At 44.1% G+C, this 22021-nt stretch overlaps 1 protein-coding gene across 1 annotated transcript in view; it reads left to right on the top strand.

Moving 5' to 3' along the window:
• The first annotated feature begins 330 nt into the window (after positions 1 to 330).
• Positions 331 to 22021, top strand: part of LOC120928317 (granzyme A-like) — a 37276-nt gene continuing 15585 nt past the window's right edge. Inside the window, exons 1-4 of the mRNA XM_040339416.1 lie at positions 331 to 444; positions 9548 to 9701; positions 13761 to 13905; positions 19490 to 19750. Of these exons, the coding sequence (XP_040195350.1) occupies positions 393 to 444; positions 9548 to 9701; positions 13761 to 13905; positions 19490 to 19750 (612 nt within the window). The 5' untranslated portion in view covers positions 331 to 392. The remainder of the gene's footprint in view (positions 445 to 9547; positions 9702 to 13760; positions 13906 to 19489; positions 19751 to 22021) is intronic.

A 22021-nucleotide genomic window follows, 5' to 3' on the forward strand; every position in this document is an offset into this window, starting at 1 on the left:
ATTAAAGGTATTGCAATGGTATATAACATTATGGATAGCAAACTGTATATGTACATACTGAGCTGCTCTGATTAAGCAGCAGTTTAGATTTAGGGTGAGCCTCCGCTTTAAAAGCTCTCATCTGGTGGGATTTGCCTTCCACTATAAACATGACAAGCTGTCATGGAGTCACATAAGCTCTGTCTTGCTGCTCAGTTTCCTATGTACCCAATTAGCAGCTATCAGATATCTATTATGTTTCATGGAAATTTTGGCAGACGTGAGTAAGCTGTGTTTGGGTCTTATCAGCATATAGCAGATGTTTGTTGTGATTGTTTTGTAACGAATATGGGGTATATAAATCTCTTTAGCCCAGGATTTTCACAAAAGGAAGAATCTATACTGATCAAACCATGAAACGCTTCCTCCTGCTTCTTCTATCATCGTATTTTCTTCTCTGCAAAGGTAAGAGAAATAGAAATCTTTTCATTTTAATTATTTTACAAATAGTTGTTTACTATCCTAATTCATATTAGCAAAATGTTGAGGTAACTAGGGTTGTCCTGATACCACTTTTTTAGGACCGAGTACAAGTACCGATACTTTTTTTCATGTACTCGCCGATACCGAATTCCGATACTTTTTTTTTTAAATGTGTGCCCAAATGCAGCCATGTCCCCCCACATATTGCAGCCATGTCCCCCCACATATATCCAGCCGTGTCCCCCCACATATATTGCAGCCATGTCCCCCCACATATTGCAGCCATGTCCCCCCACATATTGCAGCCATGTCCCCCCACATATTGCAGCCATGTCCCCCCACATATTGCAGCCATGTCCCCCCACATATTGCAGCCATGTTCCCCCACATATATCCAACCATGTCCCCCCACATATATCCAGCCATGTCCCCCCACATATATCCAGCCATGTCCCCCCACATATGCAGCCATGCCCCCCACATATGCAGCCATGTCCCCCCACATATTGCAGCCATGTCCCCCCACATATTGCAGCCATGTCCCCCCACATATTGCAGCCATGTCCCCCCACATATATCCAGCCATGTCCCCCCATATATTGCAGCCATGTCCCCCATACCTAGTAGATGATGATGTCGCCGCCGCCGAGCAAGGGGGAGTGTCTATACACGGCGCAGCGGGTAATACAGCTATTCAAACGAAAGCTGCCTGTAATGTTCCCCGCACGCTGATTAACGCGGCAGCGGCGGCTTTGCGGTATGCGGCGGCGGGGGGGGGGGCGTAAGTATTCTATTCAGGCATCGGGGGCATTTGCGGGAGTACAAGTACTCCCGCAAATACTCGGTATCGGTCCCGATACCGATACTGGTATCGGTATCGGGACAACCCTAGAGGTAACCAAGCAAAACAACATCAGCAAGAACTTACAACAACTCAATAAGATAACATTAAAATAAATAAATGTAGTTTTACAAAAAAAACTTTAGAAATTAAGGATGACAATCCATTCCAATGATTAAAAGACAACATAGAATAGACTTAAAGTGGATGTAAACCCACTCTTGTCCTTTCTAAACTACTGCCATAGTGCTGATCTATAAGGATATAGATGCCTCCTGCATGTATCCTTACCTGTCAAATGTCTCCCCTCTGTCTGTTATCATGCCGCGTACACACCATCACTTTATGTCATGGAAAAAAACGACATTTTCTGTGAAGTAAAAAGCGACGTTTTTGAAACTTCAATTTTCAAAAACGACATTGCCTACACACCATCTTTTTTTCACAATGCTCTAGCAAAGCAAGGTTACGTTCACCACTTTTTTCCATTGAAGCTCGCTTCATAACATTGTTTTAAACGTTGTTTTTTGCTACACACGGTCAATTTTTGTGAAACAAAAAACGACGTTTTGAAAAACGACACATAAAATTGAAGCATGTTTTTTTTTGTCGTTTTTCACAAGACATAAAACAATGTTTTCCCCCACACACGGTCATTGAAATTGACGTTTTAAAAAATGTCGTTTTTTTTCATCACATAAAGTGATGGTGTGTACGCGGCATTAGAGCTGAAAAACTGCAGATTCTGGGGCAGATCCATGAAGAAGTTACGACGGCGTATCTATTGATACGCCACGTAACTTCTATTTTGCTCCGGCGTATCTTTGTTTTGTATCCACAAAACAAGATACGCCTGAAGCTGGGCTAGATCCGACAGGCGTACGTCTTAGTACGCCGTCGGATCTAAGGTGCAGATTTACGCTGGCTGCTAGGTGGCGCTTCCGTCGAATTCCGCGTTGAGTATGCAAATTAGCTAGATACGCGAATCCACAAACGTTCGTCCGGCCGGCGCAATTTTTTACGTTGTTTTCGTAAGGCTTTTTTCGGCGTAAAGTTACCCCTGCTATATGAGGCATACTCAAGTATGGACATCGTTCCCACGTCGAATTTTGAAAATGTTACGTCGTTTGCGTAAGTCGTTCGCGAATAGGGCTTTGCGTAGAATGACGTTCACGTCGTAAGCATTGGCATGTTGCGGGTTAATTTCGAGCATGCGCACTGGGATACCCCCACGGACGGCGCATGCGCCGTTCACAAAAAATGTCATTTACGTCAGGTCAAGTAAAATTAACATAAAACACGCCCACATCTTTAACATTTGAATTCCGTGCCCATACGCCGGCAGATTTTCGATACGCCGCCGTAACTTTAGAGGCAAGTGCTTTGTGAATACAGCACTTGCCTCTCAAAGTTGCGGCGGCATAGCGTTAATACGATGTGCTACGCCTGCCGAAAATTACGATCCGCTACGTGGATCTGGCCCACTGTGGGTGGATCTGTTGTCTGGAGCTCGGTGGGTGGAGTTGTGATGTCAGTAGACTCTCCACCCACCTCTACACTCCCCTTGTCAACATACATTTTTTCTTATGTATTTCTTACACTGAATTCTGCTATGATCACTAACATCCAGTCAAAATCCAGATGACCACATGACTTCAGAAAAGGAGTGATGGTGGGAATTAAAAGATAATGCCTGTCTGAAGCTACTGTATGAGATATGTAAATAACCTGTCATTCACAGCAAGGGGGCGGAATGGACTAAGGTTTTTCTCTGTAAGTCTGTTTTATTTTACTGAACAATAAAAGAGGATTGCTCAGAGCTGGATTTACTCTGTGTGGCAAGACTGGGCACAGATGATAGGAAATTATATACTGTACATTGTGGCATCAAAAAAAAAAAAAAAAACATGTCGGGTTTACATCCACTTTTTAAAGCTACTCCATGAATCGCAAGGTATACTAGCTGGGTGTGTCAAAACATTTACACCAAAAGTACAATATATATGAAAAAAAAGGATATTGTTAAGAAAATATGATCATAATTCAGTATTCCCTTTGTTAAGGCATTTCTCGGGTGAAACCTGCTTCTTCAGGGCAATAAACCCAAGTATCTAGTAGTTAAAGCGGGGGTTCACCCTAAAAAAAACTGTTTTTCTACCATGCCATTCCGCATACTAGCGTGACCTACAGTATGCCTTTATTTTATTTTTTTGCGCCATACTCACAGTTTAATCACGTAGTGAAGTTTTAGACTCCCCGAGGGGAATGGGCGTTCCTATGCAGAGGGGAACATGAGTGACGGCCGGCTATGGCGCATCACGCTTCCCGGAAATAGCCGAAATAGGACTTAGCTCTTCACAGCGCCTGCGCAGTCAGCTCCTAGACTGTGCGCAGGCGCCGTATAGCCCCGCGAAGAGCCGAGTCCTACTCCGGCTAATTTCGGGAAGCGTGACACGCCATAGCCGGCCGTCAATCATGTTCCCTCTGCATAGGAACGCCCATTCCCCGCAGGAGTCTGAAACTTCACTACATGATTAAACTGTGAGTACGGCGCAAAAAAATAAAATAAAGGCATACTGTAGGTCACGCTAGTGTGCGGAATGGCATGGTAGAAAGTTGTTATTTGCCCTGTCTAGTAAGTGTCACTCTCTCGCTCCAGATCATTGTGTTGATGGTTACAACCCAAGATTTGACAGTGGGTGGAGACTGGGCCTGCCACCTCCACGCGATTAGCTTCCTTGCCTGGAAGAGGCATCTCAGCACTACCTCAAGGGTGCCGACAGGCACTCTATCCTCCTCAATACTGCCTAATAGGCATGCCTTGGATTCAGCTTCCAAATTCGTTTTAAAAGTTTTATTTATTATGTCTATCACCTCCTCCCAGTATCTGAACTGCAACTATAGAAAATTTGTGAGGATGTGGAAACCTTGGCTAGACATAACGGGATGCTCTATATAAGAAGAGGAAGTCTTTCAAATTTAATAAATACTTTAACCCGCTATTGGACATCCCTTTATGGGGAGGATTTATTTTAACGAAGCAAATTAACCTAAAAAAACGGTCCAAGGTGTGATGGGAGGGCGGATGGGTGGGTGAGGGTTGGAGGGGCGGTGGGGGGGATGGTGGACATAAGGGAAGACAATTTGGAATTTAAGAGGCTTTTTTTTTCACTTAATTATAATGATACAGAGATAGGGGGAGGGGAAAAATGTATGCTTGTGTATGTACTATGTTAAGTCTATGAAACTTGGCGCACTACTTTTTGTACTTCACATATGCAAACAACAATAAAAAATGTTATAATAAAAAAAAAAAAAAAAAAGAAAGTTGTTATTTAGGGTGAACCACCGCTTTAAAGTGGAAAGGGAATAGCTGCTCCAGGTGGGAACCCAGATGAATATCCTCCGTTGCAGACAACTCAGGTGCAGGCAATGCACTTAGCAAAGCAGGAACAAAGATTGTCCCAGGACAGCCGCACTCTGAACAAATTGTAGCCTTTTATTAAAAGAAGGACAGCACTACAAGTCACAGCAAAATAAAATAAAACCTGACTACTGACGCATTTCGCACTGAAACTAGTACTTAGTCACTATGACTAAGCACTAGTTTCAGTGCGAATCGCGTCAGCAGTCAGGTTTTATTTTATTCGGCGGCTCCATCGGGCCGAAAGTGTACACACGACAGAGTTTCTCGGCAGAATCCGGCTCTGACCGAGTTTCTCGCTGAATTCTGCCGAGAAACTCTGTCGTGTGTACGGGGCCTCAGAATTACAGACCTACAGTATAAAACGCCAAATTTCCTTGCAAATAATGGTACCGCTTTCAGCACCTTTTTTCTGAAATAATCATACCGCCAGGGAGGTTAAAGGAGCCTATTTAGAAAATAAAAAAAAGAAAAAAGAAAAAGGGGGGGGGGACCACCCGAAGGTGTTTGGGACTTTAAATGAGAATACCTCTGTGATGTATCTCCATCCTTGTGTCTTGGACTTTATATGAGATTACATCCATACTATATCTCCATCCCGTGTGCGGAAAATTGCAACGAAGGGAATTTGGGACTTTAAATGAAACAGTGGGCTAAATGGGGACAAAGTAATGAAACAAGCCATAGATGAAATGTTCATGTATTGAGAAAATAGAATATTTAGTAAAAACAAATAACTTGTACAAAAGTACAGAACATACATTTCATACATAATACAATAATTGATATAAAAATACATTAAATAAATAACAGTCCGTGACAACATATATAGCCACATAGAGGTTGGGCATAACCACGCAATAGGTGAAGTATAAAATGTAAATAGATCATAGAAGTACTGGTTGATCAGAATGGGTCCCATAAACGCGTATAGCTACATCTTTGTAAGCCCGACGCGGCGTTTCGTGTGTATGAAAAACACTCAACAGGGGCGGATGTAGTGGGATATCTGGAATACAGATTTGATTAGTGATCAAGGTATTAAAATTGGATCCACCAAAAAAGAGGTAGTAAGTCAATTCTGGTTACTTACATAGTATGTCAAAGTGGTAATGTAAATACAGTTAAGACCAAACATATGCCCGTCCCGGGACAGAGGTGGCAGACCAGCAGGCAAACAGCAGAGCGCATAAAGCATCCCTCCCAGACAGCACAGCGACCATGGGTAAAGTAAAATTATAGTGTATCCTCATAGTACAGGTAGGTATCTGTAATGAATGAATGAATAGGTCCATCAAACAGTGACCCACATGGTAAGGGGATAAGGGCATAACAAATACATTAAAATTAACAAAGGATACCTGGAATGCGAGTAGGATGGCCACAGCTAGTGACAGCTCTAAGGCCTGCATAGAAAATGGCCACTGGCTGAAGAGCTGGGAAGGTGCTTAAATACATCCAGCAAATGCACCAGACTGCCCCCAACGTCACGTCAGCTGGACAGTGTGGGGGCGGGGCCCTCAATCAGACAGCACAATTGCCTGTACTGAAGAGATGCTACACACACCCACTTGATCAGCTGTGATGGATACTAGCCATACAACAGGGCGACGCCCAATAAGGACATCACTCGGATGGCACGTAACGCCGATGCACTGACGGTAACCGCCCGTACCCCCAAAGGGGGGGAAGTGCATCGCAATCCCGGGATGCAGACAAAAAAAAAAAAAGGTCTAAGATACCTACCTGTACTATGAGGATACACTATAATTTTACTTTACCCATGGTCGCTGTGCTGTCTGGGAGGGATGCTTTATGCGCTCTGCTGTTTGCCTGCTGGTCTGCCACCTCTGTCCCGGGACGGGCATATGTTTGGTCTTAACTGTATTTACATTACCACTTTGACATACTATGTAAGCAACCAGAATTAACTTACTACCTCTTTTTTGGTGGATCCAATTTTAATACCTTGATCACTAATCAAATCTGTATTCCAGATATCCCACTACATCCGCCCCTGATGAGTGTTTTTCATACACACGAAACGCCGCGTCGGGCTTACAAAGATGTAGCTATACGCGTTTATGGGACCCATTCTGATCAACCAGTACTTCTATGATCTATTTACATTTTATACTTCACCTATTGCGTGGTTATGCCCAACCTCTATGTGGCTATATATGTTGTCACGGACTGTTATTTATTTAATGTATTTTTATATCAATTATTGTATTATGTATGAAATGTATGTTCTGTACTTTTGTACAAGTTATATGTTTTTACTAAATATTCTATTTTCTCAATACATGAACATTTCATCTATGGCTTGTTTCATTACTTTGTCCCCATTTAGCCCACTGTTTCATTCCCAAATTCCCTTCGTTGCAATTATTTAGAAAATAAAAAACAAACCTTTACAACCCCATTAAAATTCAGCATGGGCCCTCACAGTATAGTTGTAGAGAGAGTAGATAGGTCCTTCATCTGGAGGCCTTTTACATTTTTGGAGGTGATCAGCTCAGTAGATAACGGTCTGGTGTGACTCTCCAATTATTGAGGAAAAATACTTTGCAAAATTATTTACAATCACAAAACACACAAAACAAAAAGATGCAATGGGGTTTATTTACTAAAACTGGAGAGTGCGAAATTTGGTGCAGCTGTGTATGGTAGCCAATCAGCTTCCAACTTCGGTTTGTTCAATGAAGCTTTGACAAAAAAAAATGGAAGCTGATTGGTTTCTAAGCAGACCTGCACCAGATTTTGCACTCTGCAGGTTTAGTAAATCAACCCCTATAACTCCTAGCAATCAATCACATCTTACTTTTTATCTGTTTAGAGCAACCAGAACAATAAGAAATTATTGCAGATTGGTGATTAAAAATTACTGTACTGTGCCCAATAATTTGCACCTTTAACCACTTCCTGCCCAACGTATTGTCATATGACAGCCGCAGGAACCCTCCGTCCCTCCGGGCGGCCGTCATATGACTGTCTGGAATTCCCGTGCGCACTCCCCACATCACTGGGGACCTGATGTGCGTGCCCGGCGGCCGTGATGTCTGCCGGGCACCCGCGATTGCTCGTCACAGAGCCCGGGATGTGGATCTCTGTGTTTAATCAGCTATGATTAAACACTAAATACAGTGTGAAGCGCGTCAGCTTTGCCGGTATGCTGTGACATGTAGTGCTGTTTTTCTATCTTGGATTTTACAATAAAGGCAACTTTTGCTCGGAGTGTGGCTGTCCAGAAGAATCCTTTCTTTTGTTTTAGAGACCCAAGTCCTGTCAGGGAGAGGAGACCGATGGTGTGTCCCTTGTACATAGGGACACCGATCGGTCACCGCCCCCAGTCAGTCCTCTCCCCCTACAGTTAGAATTACTTCCTAGGGAACACATTTAACCGCTTCATCGCCCCCTAGTGTTAACCCCTTCCCTGCCAGTCACATGTATACAGTAATCAGTGCATATTTATAGCATTGCTCGCTGTCTAAATGTGAATGGTCCCAAAATAGAGTCAAAAGTGTCCGATCTGTCCACCACAATATCGCAGTCATGACAACAAATCAGATAACCACGATTAAAAAGTAAAAAATAAAAAAATAAATGTCATAAAACTATCCCCTATTTTGTAGGCGCTATAACTTTTGCGCAAACCAATCAATATACGCGTATTGCGTTTTTTTTTTACCAAAAATATGTAGAAGAATACGTATCAGCCTAAACTGAGTAACAAATGTGCTTTTTTAAAAAAAGAATTGGGATATTTATTATAGCAAAAAGTTAAAAATATTGTTATTTTTTTTCAAAATTAAAATTTTTTGTTTGTAACGCAAAAAATAAAAACCGCATAGATGATCAAATACCACCAAAAGAAAGCTCTATTTGTGGGGAAAAAAGGACGTCAATTTTGTTTGGGAGCCACGTCGCACGACCGCGCAATTGTCATTCAAAGCGTGACAGTGCTGAAAGCTGAAAATTGGCCTGGGCAGAAAATGCCCGGTATTGAAGTGGTTAAAGTGGGTTCACAAATTCTGCATTTGAATTAGAAAACCATTCTGGAAAAGGCAGAGCTGCTACAAGCACCCTATGGCCTTGAATCTGAGACACTGAAAACAGGCAAATGACAAGACATGTGTATGATAATCTCCACCAGTGATACTACTGTGCAGTGGCGTAGCGTGGGTTGTCAGCGCCTGGGGCGAAGCAAGTAATTTGCGCCCCCTGACCCATGGACCTATTTTTAGCTAGTCCCATTCTGGTCACATGATCCACTGTGTGAGAAAGCTGTGGCTGTAGGGAAGAGGAGAGCATGCTTGATAATGACAGGTAAAGCCTGGAGTGGTGACATCATGCATATGTTCCTATGTCCCATCTGTTGTTGGCACTCCCTCCTCTCCAAATTGTGACAGTGCCCTTCTAAATTTTGCGCCCAGGGCGGTGGCCCCCCTTGCACCCCCCACGCTATGCCACTGTTACTGTGTGAAGTGATTTTCGAGTTTGGAGCTAAAAATTTATTTTAGAGCTCGTTCACACCGGACTGTGGTGCGGGAAACCCACATATTGTGTGCCCACTGGCTCTGCGATCTGCTTTGAGTGTCAATATAGTGTCAATATTCAAAACACATGCACATGCGTCACTTCTAAGTAATATTATAGCAAAAAAAATCCAGAATTGGCCTTGGGGTCAAGTGGTTAAATAAACATGGGGATGGTATAGATAGGTGATTAGTGCTGCTGCTAGTAAAATTATTAATAATAATATTAATAATAATAATAATATGTTTTGTTCGGATAACATTTATTTTCCTATTATATAGGTGCAAACATAAAAATTATCAATGGAGAAGAAGTCGTCCCCCACTCCAGACCTTATATGGCACTATTACATTTTCACAAAGACAATTTACCAGTTATATGTGGTGGGAGTCTAATCAAATCTGACTGGGTGCTGACTGCAGCTCACTGTAGACCGTAGGTAATTTTTTCTATATATACTATTGTCTTTATTAAATTGTTCAATAAAGTTACATAATGTAGCACCCTCTAAATACGTGCTAGGATTAATTGAATCTGTGTAAGGATTAGTACATTTACTTCTGGCTCAATGTATCCCGTGGAGCTGCAGTTCGTTGTTAGGCAAATTTAGCTTTTGTTCACTGTAACTTGAGTTGACTGTTCTGGTCTGTTTCAGGATTGATTGCTTCCCCTTGGCTGGTATGCAAATGTTCTGTAAGTTAGTGGGCAGGAAGAGTCTATTCAGCAGCTGAATATTCATACAGCCCTGGCCAATCCCTGCAGAGAGGTGCCCAGATGGTGACAGGGAGTCTGTATAAAAATTTTAGGAGATCGCAGCTGTTAGCCCCTTAGGCCCTGCTGTTGGTATGACTGAGGGCCTACGCTACTGAGAGTTGCTGAATCTGACTAAGGATATGTCGCCTGAGCATCTAGTCTGGTATCACAGGGTGGAAGTGTCAAGAAGATATTGGAAGGAGGCAACCAGGTTTCCAAGGACATTTGTGAGTACAGACTGGTAAGAGAGATCCAAGAGAGTGTGCTAGAGTCAGTGGGCCAGATTCAGATAGGTCAGCGGATCTTTAGATCCGCGTAACCTATCTGATTTACGTTACGCCGCCGCAAGTTTTTGAGGCAAGTGCTTTATTCAGAAAGCACTTGCCTCTAAAGTTGCGGCGGCGTATCGTAAATCCCCCGGCGGAATTCAAATTCCGCGGCTAGGGGGTGTGTAAAATTTAAATCAGGCGCGTCCCCGCGCCAAACGAACTGCGCATGCGCCGTCCGTAAACGTTCCCAGCGTGCATTGCTCCAAATGACGTCGCAAGGACGTCATTGGTTTCGACGTGAGCGTAACTTACGTCCAGCTCTTTTCTGAATCGATTTACGCAAACAACGTAAAATTTCAAAACTCTGCGCGGGAACGACGGCCATACTTAACATAGGATACGCCTCACATAGCAGGGGTAACTATACGCCGGAAAAAGCCGAACGCAAACAACGGAAAAAAATGCGCTGGGTGGTCGTTGGTTTCTGAATTGGTGGAAATCCTCATTTGCATATTTGTCGCGTAAAAAAAACGAAACACCACCTAGCGGCCGGCCTGGAATTGCAGTCTAAGATCCGATGGTGTAAGTCACTCCTGTGCCCACCCACAACCCCTTGTGCAGCCAATCTGTGCCTGGAAAGGGGTGTGGGCGGGAGATTTCAAAGCCAGTGACACTGATGTGATGTCGCTGGACAACGTCTCCTCCAGCCTCCTCTCTGCTCCAGCATCAGCAGTCAGTGAGGCATGGAGGAAAAGGACGAGTGGGAGGCACAAGCTCTCTCTCAGCCTCCTCTATGTCCATTACCCTCTCTCTCAGTCCCACCTCTCTCTCAGCCCACTCTCTGTCCACCACCCTCTCTCTTAGCCCCACATGTCTCTCAGCCCCCCCTCTCTCAGATCCACCTTCTGACCACTACCCTTTCAGCCCCACATCTATCTCAGCCCCCTCTCTCTCAGCCCAACCTCTCTCACTCAGTCCCTCTCTATGTCCACTACCCTCTCTCTGAGCCCCTCTCTCTCATCCACACCTCTCCCTCAGCCGTCTCTCAGAGCCCCTCTCTCTCAGCCCCCCTCTCTGTCCACTACCCTCTCTCTCAGCCCCACCTCTCTCTCTCTCAGCCCCCCTCTGTCTCAGCCACATTTCTTTCTCTCTCTCAGCCTCACCTCTCTCAGCCCCACCTCTCTCTCAGCCCCACCTCTCTCAGCCCCCACCTTGCTCTCTCTCTCTCTCAGCCCCCACCTCGCTCTCTCTCTCAGCCCCCACCTCTCTCTCTCAGCCCCCTCTCTTTCCACTACCCTCTCTCTGAGCCCCTCTATCTGAGCCACACCTCTCTCTCAGCCGTCTCTCTGAGCCCCTCTCTCTCAGCCCCCTCTCTGTCCACTACCTTCTCTCTTAGCCCCACCTCTCTCTCAGCCTCACCTCTCTCAGCCCCCCTCTGTCTCAGCCACATTTCTCTCTCAGACTCATCTTTCTCTTTCTCTCTCTCAGCCTCACCTCTCTCTCTCTCTCAGCCTCACCTCTCTCTCTCAGCCTCACCTCTCTCTCTCTCTCAGCCTCATCTCTCTCTCTCTCTCAGCCTCATCTCTCTCTGTCTCAGCCTCATCTCTCTCTCAGCCCCCACCTCTCTCTCTCTCTCAGCCCCCACCTCTCTCTCTCAGCCCCCACCTCTCTCTCTCTCTCTCTCAGCCCCCACCTCTCTCTCTCTCTCTCAGCCACCACCTCTCTCTCTCTCAGCCCCCCACCTCTCTCTCTCGCTCAGCCTCCACCTCTCTCTCTCAGCCCCCAGCTCTCTCTCTCAGCCCCCACCTCTCTCTCTCAGCCCCCACCTCTCTCTCTCTCTCTCTCTCTCAGCCCCCACCTCTCTCTCTCTCTCTCTCTCTCTCAGACCCCACCTTTCTCTCTCTCTCAGCCCCCACCTCTCTCCCTCTCAGCCCCCACCTCTCTCTCTCTCTCTCTCAGCCCCCACATCTCTCTCTCTCAGCCCCCACCTCTCTCTCTCTCAGCCCCCACGTCTCTCTCTCTCTCTCTCTCTCTCAGCCTGACCTCTCACTCAACCCCCTTCTCTGTCCACCTCCATCTCTTTCAGCCCCCCTCTCTCTCTAGTAGAGATGGAGTACTCTGCAGTGTGTAGAGGGGTATCCAGGGGTGTAATATCTGGGGGTGTGTGTGATCAGAGTGGGGGGTATCTTGGGTTGTAATCAGGGTACGGGTATCTGGGGAGGTGTGATCAGGGTAGGGGTATCTGGGGAGGTGTGATCAGGGTGGGGGGTATAGTTAGGGAATCTGGGGAGGTGTGATCAAAGTGGGAGTATCTGGGGTGTGTGACCTGGGAGTTGCTTATGGATTTTAGTTGGCCTCAGCTGCCTGTGGCCAGTGAGGGGAAGCAAAACATGCATGACCCCACCCCCCATTATACACTGCTGTTTAGTGGAAGTTCTATATTCAGTGGTATGTGACATCTTTGACATTACGCCCCATCACATTACAGGCGCTCTGTGGAGGAGGTACCAGCTCGATTTTAGACAGGGAGTAGCAAGAGGACGGTGCGTATGGGTTGGGGGGGCGTCAAAATGGATCTTTGCCTATGTAGTCAAAAATACTTATCACCGGCCCTGAGGGCTCCTTCTCTCCATGGTAGGCTGCATTTGGTGAGCAATGATAGGCTGCATTTGGTGAGCAATGGTAGGCTGCATTTGGTGGGCACCGATGAGGCTGCATTTGGTGGGCACTGGTGAGGCTGCATTGATCTCTTGTACCATGTCTGCAGTCTCTGACCATCTCCTGTATCATGTTGGAAGTCTCTGACCATCTCCTGTAGTATGTCTGGGGCTCTTTCCAAACAGACTCTCTAACAGAGGCCCTCTCTGTCCATTAGAGAGACCTTCCTCCAGGTCCAGGAGTACTCTGCTTCTCTTCCTGTATTTTGTTTATTGCTAAGAGATCGTGGAAGGATCCCAGGGCAACAATGACTCCTTAGGGGAGCATCTCTGTGTTTGAATCGTTGCCATAGAAACATTTGTAAAGGGGGAGGAGTTAGTAAGGTGACCACGCCCTTGTAGAGGCGCCAGAAATATTTCTGCACCCAGGCGCATGTGACCCTAGGATCGGCCCTGTTTGTTACATCCATGTAAACTAATATATTCTGCTGGAGAGCTTGTGCTTTTGAAAAACAACAGACTTGTATGCCGGATCACCAGGTTAAAATAGTAGAACGAAAGCCTAAAAGGAAAATGAATGCAGCCATCATATCTAAGAATTAGTAAGCTGCAATCTAATAAATGTTTGCTGTTGGATGTAAAACTGCTTGAATACTGCTGAGAATTAGGATGTGTAAATATACAGAGATAACGCAGTCAGTAAGTACAGCACAGTTTTAACCTAAACGTACCTCCCCAAACAGGAAATATCTATTTTATGTAAATTTGCCTCCAAACTTCCACATTTTGGTTTCTGATATATTCCTATCTTTTAGGACAGTGGGAAATATAACAGTAATCCTGGGTGCTCATTCAAGAATACAAAATGAGACTGAAAAGCAAGTGATAGGAGTTACCAAACTCCTTGAATTCAAGCGTTATAATTCAGCTACTAAACAAAACGACATTCAACTTATGAAGGTAAGATTTGCATGAAACAGTGGAAATCAGTGTACCTTATACGTGTTGCATACCTTCCAACTTTAGAATTGGAGAATAAGAGACACTACAGGGAGACAGTGACCTATGGTGCTCTACAGAAACATAGAAAAGGGATGACAGAAAAAGAGTAGTCCATTGAGTCTGCCCACTATGCACACCGCAGCAAAAATGTTGTATGGTTAAACTATGGTGGGTGGGAGGGGAAAGTCTTTCTCTGTGTCAAGGGTGTTGGTTGCATTTTAAAAAATAGAGGCACCTTCGGGCACCGCAAGGAGAGCAGTAAAGAGGAACACACACCGCAGGGTGGTGAACAGTGGGGGTAGCCAAACTATAGAACAAATCCTCTTTCCTTCAAAATCCCCCCTCCCAGAACAAATCTCCTCTCCCCAATTCCCCCTCCCTCCGCAAATGCCTCCTGCTAGCACAAACTCTCTCCCCCTGCTAGTACAAATCCTCTCTCTCTACAAATATGCCCCCCTATACCTGGCTTTAAACACAAATTCTCTTCCCCTCCCAGTCCAAATACTCTTCCTCACCAAATCTGGCAACACCGATGTTTGTGGAAACATATAAAAACCTCCAATAGTGAAAAAAACATCTTTCCTAACAGTGGAAAGTGACAATAGTGCAATAAATTAACACATATATCAAACATAAAAAATAAATATATAAAAGATGTGTATATAAAAGAATAAACAATGATGATAATTAATAGTAAGTGCTACTGTGAAAAGAAGTGCCATTCCCACTTTTATGATCCTGTATAGATTATCAGTGACCCACTGATGCATAAAAAAGTGCTCCTGTGCATGTGCAAAGCATCCAGTATTTTATAGTTTATCAATATTGCATTGCTGGGTTGTTCAAAGAAGTGCTCCTGTGCACGTGTATGGTATCCAAAAAGAGTCTATCCAGGTGTAATAAAGTTCATGCGATTATAAAACTGCTAGGTGATCCAGAACAAGCCGTGGTGTTCCTCACTCTAGTGCTTCCCTTAGGTATTTAATGCTCACCTCAGAGCGCGTGACTTTGCGATTAAGCGCAGTCAAAACACGCAAATGAACCACCTTTGGGCTCTTGTAGTTACACCGGAATCCTGGACTCGGCAGTATGGTACCTCGGTAAGTATATGAAATAAAGACTTGATAGTATAATATAGTTTTAATGGTTTAATTAACAAAAAGCAAACCCTCCCCCCCCCCCAACTGGGATACTCACATAGATTAGATGTGCTAGTGTACTGCTCTATATGAGGTAAAACAATGGTAAATACCAGACTGGTATTGGGATGGTATGTTGTTCCTCTCTGACAGATCACCTGTGCAAACGTGCCATCTTGTCCCCTTCCCCTACGCATCTCGATACAGGGGTTTCCGTATCTTCTTAAGGGGGAAATCTAATTGGACGGTCAACTTGTCAATCTATATAGAGCTCCCGCGGTCATTTTGGTGTAGCCTTAGGACACTCTAGTGTTACATCACTATAGTTCAATGGAAACAGCACATAGAACTCTATTGCCGAGATACAACTGCTGGTACTGGCACAACATCTATATCTTCTATCTACTATAGGCATAATGGAGTAGATAGGAGATATAGATGTTGTGCCAGTACCAGCAGTTTTATCTCTATGTGCTGTTTCCGGTATTTACCATTGTTTTACCTCATATAGATTGGTTCACTAGCGCACCTAATCTATGTCAGTATCCCAGTTGGGGGGTGTAACGGTCAGGGGTTAACACCGTTTACGATATTCCATTCCACCAACCCAAGACAGCTTATCTGACACTCCACAATCCAGCAGACAGGACCCATTGGATTTCCCCCCAGAAACGAGACACACACAGCTCTGTCTCTGGTTCCAAAACGAATGAACACGTTAATGGTAAACTCAGCTGGTTATATACAGTTAGAAACCAAATCTGGACAATGACTCAACTCCACCCCTAACATGACACAATGGGTGCTGAATACACATTCCGTTAGATAATGACATTCAGATGAGCTAATTACTGAGCATTACCCAGACGGTCTGGCTCTGCGATAAGTTATCCTCGCCTGCTACACAAAACACATTCCTTTAGTAAACATAATTGACATGCTAATCCACTACACCTGAAAGGTCAGACAGCTGACCTTTCAGACTGCCAACACATATCTATCATTAATAGAACGTTCACACAATACAGGGTTAGTTAGCATACAAAATGAAATATCTTAGGAGCCAGACTTAATTAACACAATAGACAATAAAATGCAATCACAGCAAGCTTTTACCATTACAGCCAGGTAGTCCCCACATGAATGAGTCACTCTGCTATTGACCTGTTGGGGTCAAAATTAACCACCTGTAATATTCTTCTAGACATTAAGGAATATATTGTGGATTACTGTCCCATGCTAAAACAATTCAAGATATGTCCATTATTTCCTGGCTCAATCTGTGCCCAAAAGTGACTCCCGTTACAGTTTATTTTTTGCTTTTTTGTTTATTAAACCGTTAAAATTATATTACATTATCAAGTATTTATTTCACACTGTAGCGCCCTGCTCCTGTAGAGTAAGCGCTATTTGTAAATTTAGTTATCTGAGCTGTAGTTTAGCTCAGAATTTTATGTCAAACTATGGGTCTCTGTCCAGCTTGGCTGCGTTGCGCATCTTTAACCTGACTGTGGGTGTTGCTGTCACCAGGGGTCAAGGTTGGAACTGCAATGGGCAGGGTGTATTGGGTGCCTCTTGACCAGAAGCAGCTCAGTGGCGTGGTCCCCGCCGCTGTGCATTTTGGCGAGGGGTACTTAAGGGGCAGACACCGTTCTGGCAGGGTCTTCCGATCCTGACCTAATGGCCCTCCTGGCCTCAAGGATGTATTAGCAGCTTTTGGTCTTGGGGCCTGCTGGCTTGAGGCTCCGTTACTGAGAGTAGGCCCAGAAGTTTCTGGGGCCTACTGGTCCGGGGATGGTCCTGTGCTGTCTTCTCTACAGGAAGAAGCCGAACAATTGAGGATTCAATTAGAGGAGGCATCCTGGCCAATTTGCCTCACAGTGTGGCCGGTTTTGCCTCACAGTGTGGCCGAGGTGAGCATTAAATACCTAAGGGGAGCACCAGAGTGAGGAACACCACGGCTTGTTTTGGATCACCTAGCAGTTTTATAATCGCAGGAACTTTATTGCACCTAGCAGTTTTATAATCACATGAACTTTATTACACCTGGATAGACTATTTTTGGATACCATACACGTGCACAGGAGCACTTCTTTGAACAACCCAGCAATGCAATATTGATAAACTATATAATACTGGATGCTTTGCACATGCACAGGAGCACTTTTTTTTATGCATCAGTGGGTCACTGATAATCTATACAGGATCATAAAAGTGGGAATGGCACTTCTTTTCACAGTAACACTTTCTATTAATTATCATCATTGTTTATGCTTTTATATACACATCTTTTATATATATTTTTTATATTTAATATATGTGTTCATTTATTGCACTATTGTCACTTTCCACTGTTAGGAAAGACATTTTTTTTACTATTGGAGGTTTTTATATGTTTCTTTTTACACTGGTATAGTGTATGACTTTGGAAAGCGCAGCATATATATTTATTTATCCACATTTGCATGATATATGAGGCATGTTTAAGACTTGCAGCAAATTTTTGATAATTAAGGCAGTTTGGATTAGTGGAGGCTCACAGGACTCTTTATATTTTACCGTTGTTTGTGGGACTTTAAATGAGGTACCGCCATGTCAGGTAAGAATAATAGCATAGAAATTAAGTTACAGTACATGATTTATTTATTACAATCTAGAATTCAAATCTGATATATTTTGTATCAAATCGATAGGTAGTCACAAGACTTATGACGCATACACACCATCACGTTATGTGATGAAAAAAACCGAAATTTTCTGTGAAGTAAAAAATGACGTTTTTGAAACTTCAATTTTCAAAGATGAAGTTGCCTACACACCATCGTTTTTTCACAATGCTCTAGCAAAGCGAGGTTACGTTCACCACTTTTTTCCATTGAAGCTCGCTTCATAACTAGCTTCTGGGCATGCGCGGGTGTAAAAACGTTGTTTTAAACGTCGTTTTTTGCTACACACGGTCAATTTCTGTGAAGTAAAAAACGGTGTTTTGAAAAACGACACATAAAATTGAAGCACGCTTCAATTTTTTTTTTGTCGTTTTTCACAAGACATAAAACAACGTTTTCCCCCACACACGGTCATTTAAAGTGACGTTTTTAAAAAAAAAAATTTCATCACATAAAGTGATGGTGTGTACGCGGCATTACACTAAATATGCTGCCCATAGCATGAAATACAAATAGGAAATAGACATGGTATATGTACATGATAAAATAAATTGATTAAAGAACATATATAATAGAAAGAAGTAACTGTTGGCATCTAGTGGCACTCAACGCATTGCTTGGCATTACAGCCATTCATCAGGAGAGTTATGAAGTAATAAACTGGAAAGGAAAATGAACAGGGGTTAATGATACCCTTAGAATAAGGGAGGACAAAGAGACTATGTCCCAACAAGGTGGAGACAGATTGGGAAACTTACTGCACAGCTTCAAGGCCAAGTCCGCAATGAAAGCGGGGGGTGACGGGCATGTCGTCTCCCCCGGGGTTGAGACAGGGGGAGATGACATGCTGTTGGAGAAGGATGGAGAACAGTGCCCAGAGCACAACACGGTGGTCTCGGCATGATCCAATATACTATGTGTACACAGGGAGTGCATAGTGTTCCTGGAAAAATGTGTCAAAGAATGGGATAATTAAAAAACATACAATATAAAAAATAAATAGTGTAGCAAAATATCTGTGTTCCCACAGGGGGACTACATGAAGGGGTGTGTGTGTGTGTGTGTGTGTGTGAAATAAAACCAAATAGAGGGAGGAAAAAAACAATGATATGATATGAATGATAGTGGCTGAGCTCCCAGCAAAGAGAGTGACCTGTGTGTGGGATCAAGCAGACAGGGATGGTCAGAATAATGAGCCGAAGGGCACATCGCAACCCCGGAGCCAGGGAAGACACCCGACCGGGGCAAGGGGTTGGGAAATTATCTGGGAAGGCTGATGGGTCGAATGTAATACATAGGGGAATGGTGGCATAGGGATCTTTTGGTAATGGGGAATAAATCTAATAACAAATAGAGATAAAACTTTTTTGTGGAAGGGAGTTAAACAAGACACGTGGCCACTCATTAAAATTAGAAGAAAAGAGGTTTCACCCTAAATTACGTAGAGGGTTCTTTACTGTAAGTGCGGCAAGGATGTGGAATTCCCTTCCATAGGCGGTGGTCTCAGCGAGGGGGCATAGATAGTTTCAAAAAACTATTAGATATGCACCTGAACGACCACAACTTATAGGCATATACAATGTAATACTGACATATAATCACACACATAGGTTGGACTTGATGGACTTGTTTCTTTTTTCAACCTCGCCTACTATGTAACTATGTATGTGTGTATCAATTCTAAATAACACATTTAACAATATGTGTAATAAATGCATATAATTTATATTGTTTCAGTTATCCAAGAATGCAACACTTGGAACAGCTGTCGATATCTTGCCATTACCAGAGACAATTAAAGACTCTAAAGAAGGGACAATATGTAGAATAGCTGGATGGGGAATTTCTGAAACAGGAAAGTTGTCAGACACGCTAAGGGAAATCAGTGTTACAATACTAGATAGAGGAAAATGCAAGAAATCCTGGGAAAATAATTATTCCATTACAACAGCTATGCTCTGCACTAATCTGGGTGCTAATGGACAAGACTCTTGCAAGGTAAAAGTTATATTTCTATTTTTGGGGTTCCCTCTGAAATCTTCTCCCTCCTATGACAAGATATATGTGGGCAGGACAAACTTCAGCTGACCCCCAACACTTAACATGAAGTAAATAAAAGGGTAATCCTTAGAGAGTTGCCAGCCCAGCCATGCCTGGTTCTCTTTACAGACCTATCAGAGAAATAAAGTAACAGCATATCAGAGCAATATAAGGTGGAATTTAAGGGCAACCCCACAGAAAAAACGGCGTGGGTTCCCCCCCAAAATCCATACCAGACCCTTGGGTCTGGTATGGATTTTGAGTGGAACCTCTACGCCAAAATGTTTTAAAAAAAAATGGTGCGGGGTCCCCCTCAAAATTCATGCCAGACACTTATCCATGCATGCAGCCTGGCAGGCGAGGAAAGGGAGGGGAAGAGCAAGCTCCTCCTAAACCATACCAGGCCACATGCCCTCAAAAAGGGGGGGAGGGGTGCTTTGAAGACATGTTCATGGGGACAAGGGCCTCTTCCCCACAAACCTGGGGACTTTTGAAACCTATAGACTTTAATAGGGTTCTGGGCTCGGGTCCAATCTTTTTCTATGTACGGTTGCTTTGGTGGTGAACTGAACCGGGAGGTGTTTGGCCCATCAGTTCTTCAGGGGTGTGGTTGAGATTGAGGTTTCAGCTCTAATAATGAAATACAAAAAATACATATTTACAAATAATTTATACAAACATATGTATAAATTATTTGTAAATATGTATTTTTTGTATTTCATTATTAGAGCTGAAACCTCGATCTCAACCACACCCCTGAAGAAGCCCAACCGGGCGAAATATATTGGGTCTCATCAACTTGGTTGTGATCTCCGTATATATTACTTGCTCTCTATCACGGGAAATTTTATCAAACTGAGTTATAATCAGGTTATACAGTATATGTATTCGCTAGACCTTTTTCGGTCTTTAGTGTGCTATGTAGCTTGATGCACCATTCCTTTTTTAATAAATTATTAAAATCTATGTTATTGTTACATTTTTTCATTTTTTGTTGGCACCGTTATAGTCCCGCCACTGCCCTATTTCTTTCCTATATATTTTTGGGATGAGGTGCATTATCTAGGCAAAACTTTGTAATCTAGACTAGCCAGATCCTATCCATTTTTTCCACAAGGGTATAGTGGGGTTGGAGATCCCAGCTGATGAGGGGCAAGGGGAGGTCCGCTTTGTTCTTTGGTGTGGGTCTTTGAGGTACTCTTGCCAACAAACTGCATGGCAGGTCGACATATGTTTGGTCAAGCATGTGGTGCCCAAGCGGGTGATGTTTTTGCCACGCGAGATACACTTGAGACATATGTTGCAAATAGCAGCGGTGCGATCTGATGCACTCATCTCAAAAAAGGCCCACACCAAATAACTTTTGGAATAACGCTGAGACACAGCAGCGCCCTGCACATGCGTAGCTCTGCGTTGTGATGCAGTCGGTGTGCTGCCCTTAAGCTGGCCCCTGGATGGCATCCTGCCTCGTTGGAGATGTGCCTGTGCCTTCTCCTCCTCCTCCTCTCTCCTATCAGGCACCCACGTAGAGTCAGTGACCTCATCATCCCCTCCCTCCTCATCACTGTAGAAAACCTGGCAGTATGCTGCAGCTGGGGGAACATGACTGCCAGATTGCTGTCCTTCTTGGGTACCCCTCTCTCTGGGCTCACGTTACTGCCTTCCTCTATTTGTGTACCATCATCGAAGCCTTCAAAATGCTGCGCATCCTCATGCAGCATGTACCCAACACTGTGGTCAAACAGTTCGGGGGACTCCTCAGGAGGACATGGTGGGGCTAGGGAAGGAGTGAGTGATGCCATTGTGCAGAGTGAAGAGGACGCCTTGGCAGCTACTTTGCCAGACAAAGTACCCTGAGCCTGGGTGAGAGAGGATGAGGAGGATGAGGACGGCTTGGTCATCCACTCTACCAAGTCTTCGGCATGTTGCGGCTCAACAAGGCCAGCTGCTGAAAACAAGGACGACCGTGTCCAACGGCCACGTGCTGATGAGGACGCACCGTGTCCACGACCAGCACTGTTGCCTCTAGATGCAGAGCCTGCTTGCCCTCGTGACTCTCTGCCTCTCCTTGTTGTCCTTCCAGACATAATAATGGCCTGCAGACGACAAAGGCAGTACACACACCTTGTAGTTTAGGTGCAAACTGCAGAGGACACGGGCAGTACACACCAAGTAGCTTTAGGTGCAAACTACAAAGGACATGTGCAGTACACACCAAGTAGTTTTAGG

Source organism: Rana temporaria, chromosome 1 (assembly GCF_905171775.1).
Source record: "Rana temporaria chromosome 1, aRanTem1.1, whole genome shotgun sequence".
Classification (NCBI taxonomy): domain Eukaryota; kingdom Metazoa; phylum Chordata; class Amphibia; order Anura; family Ranidae; genus Rana; species Rana temporaria.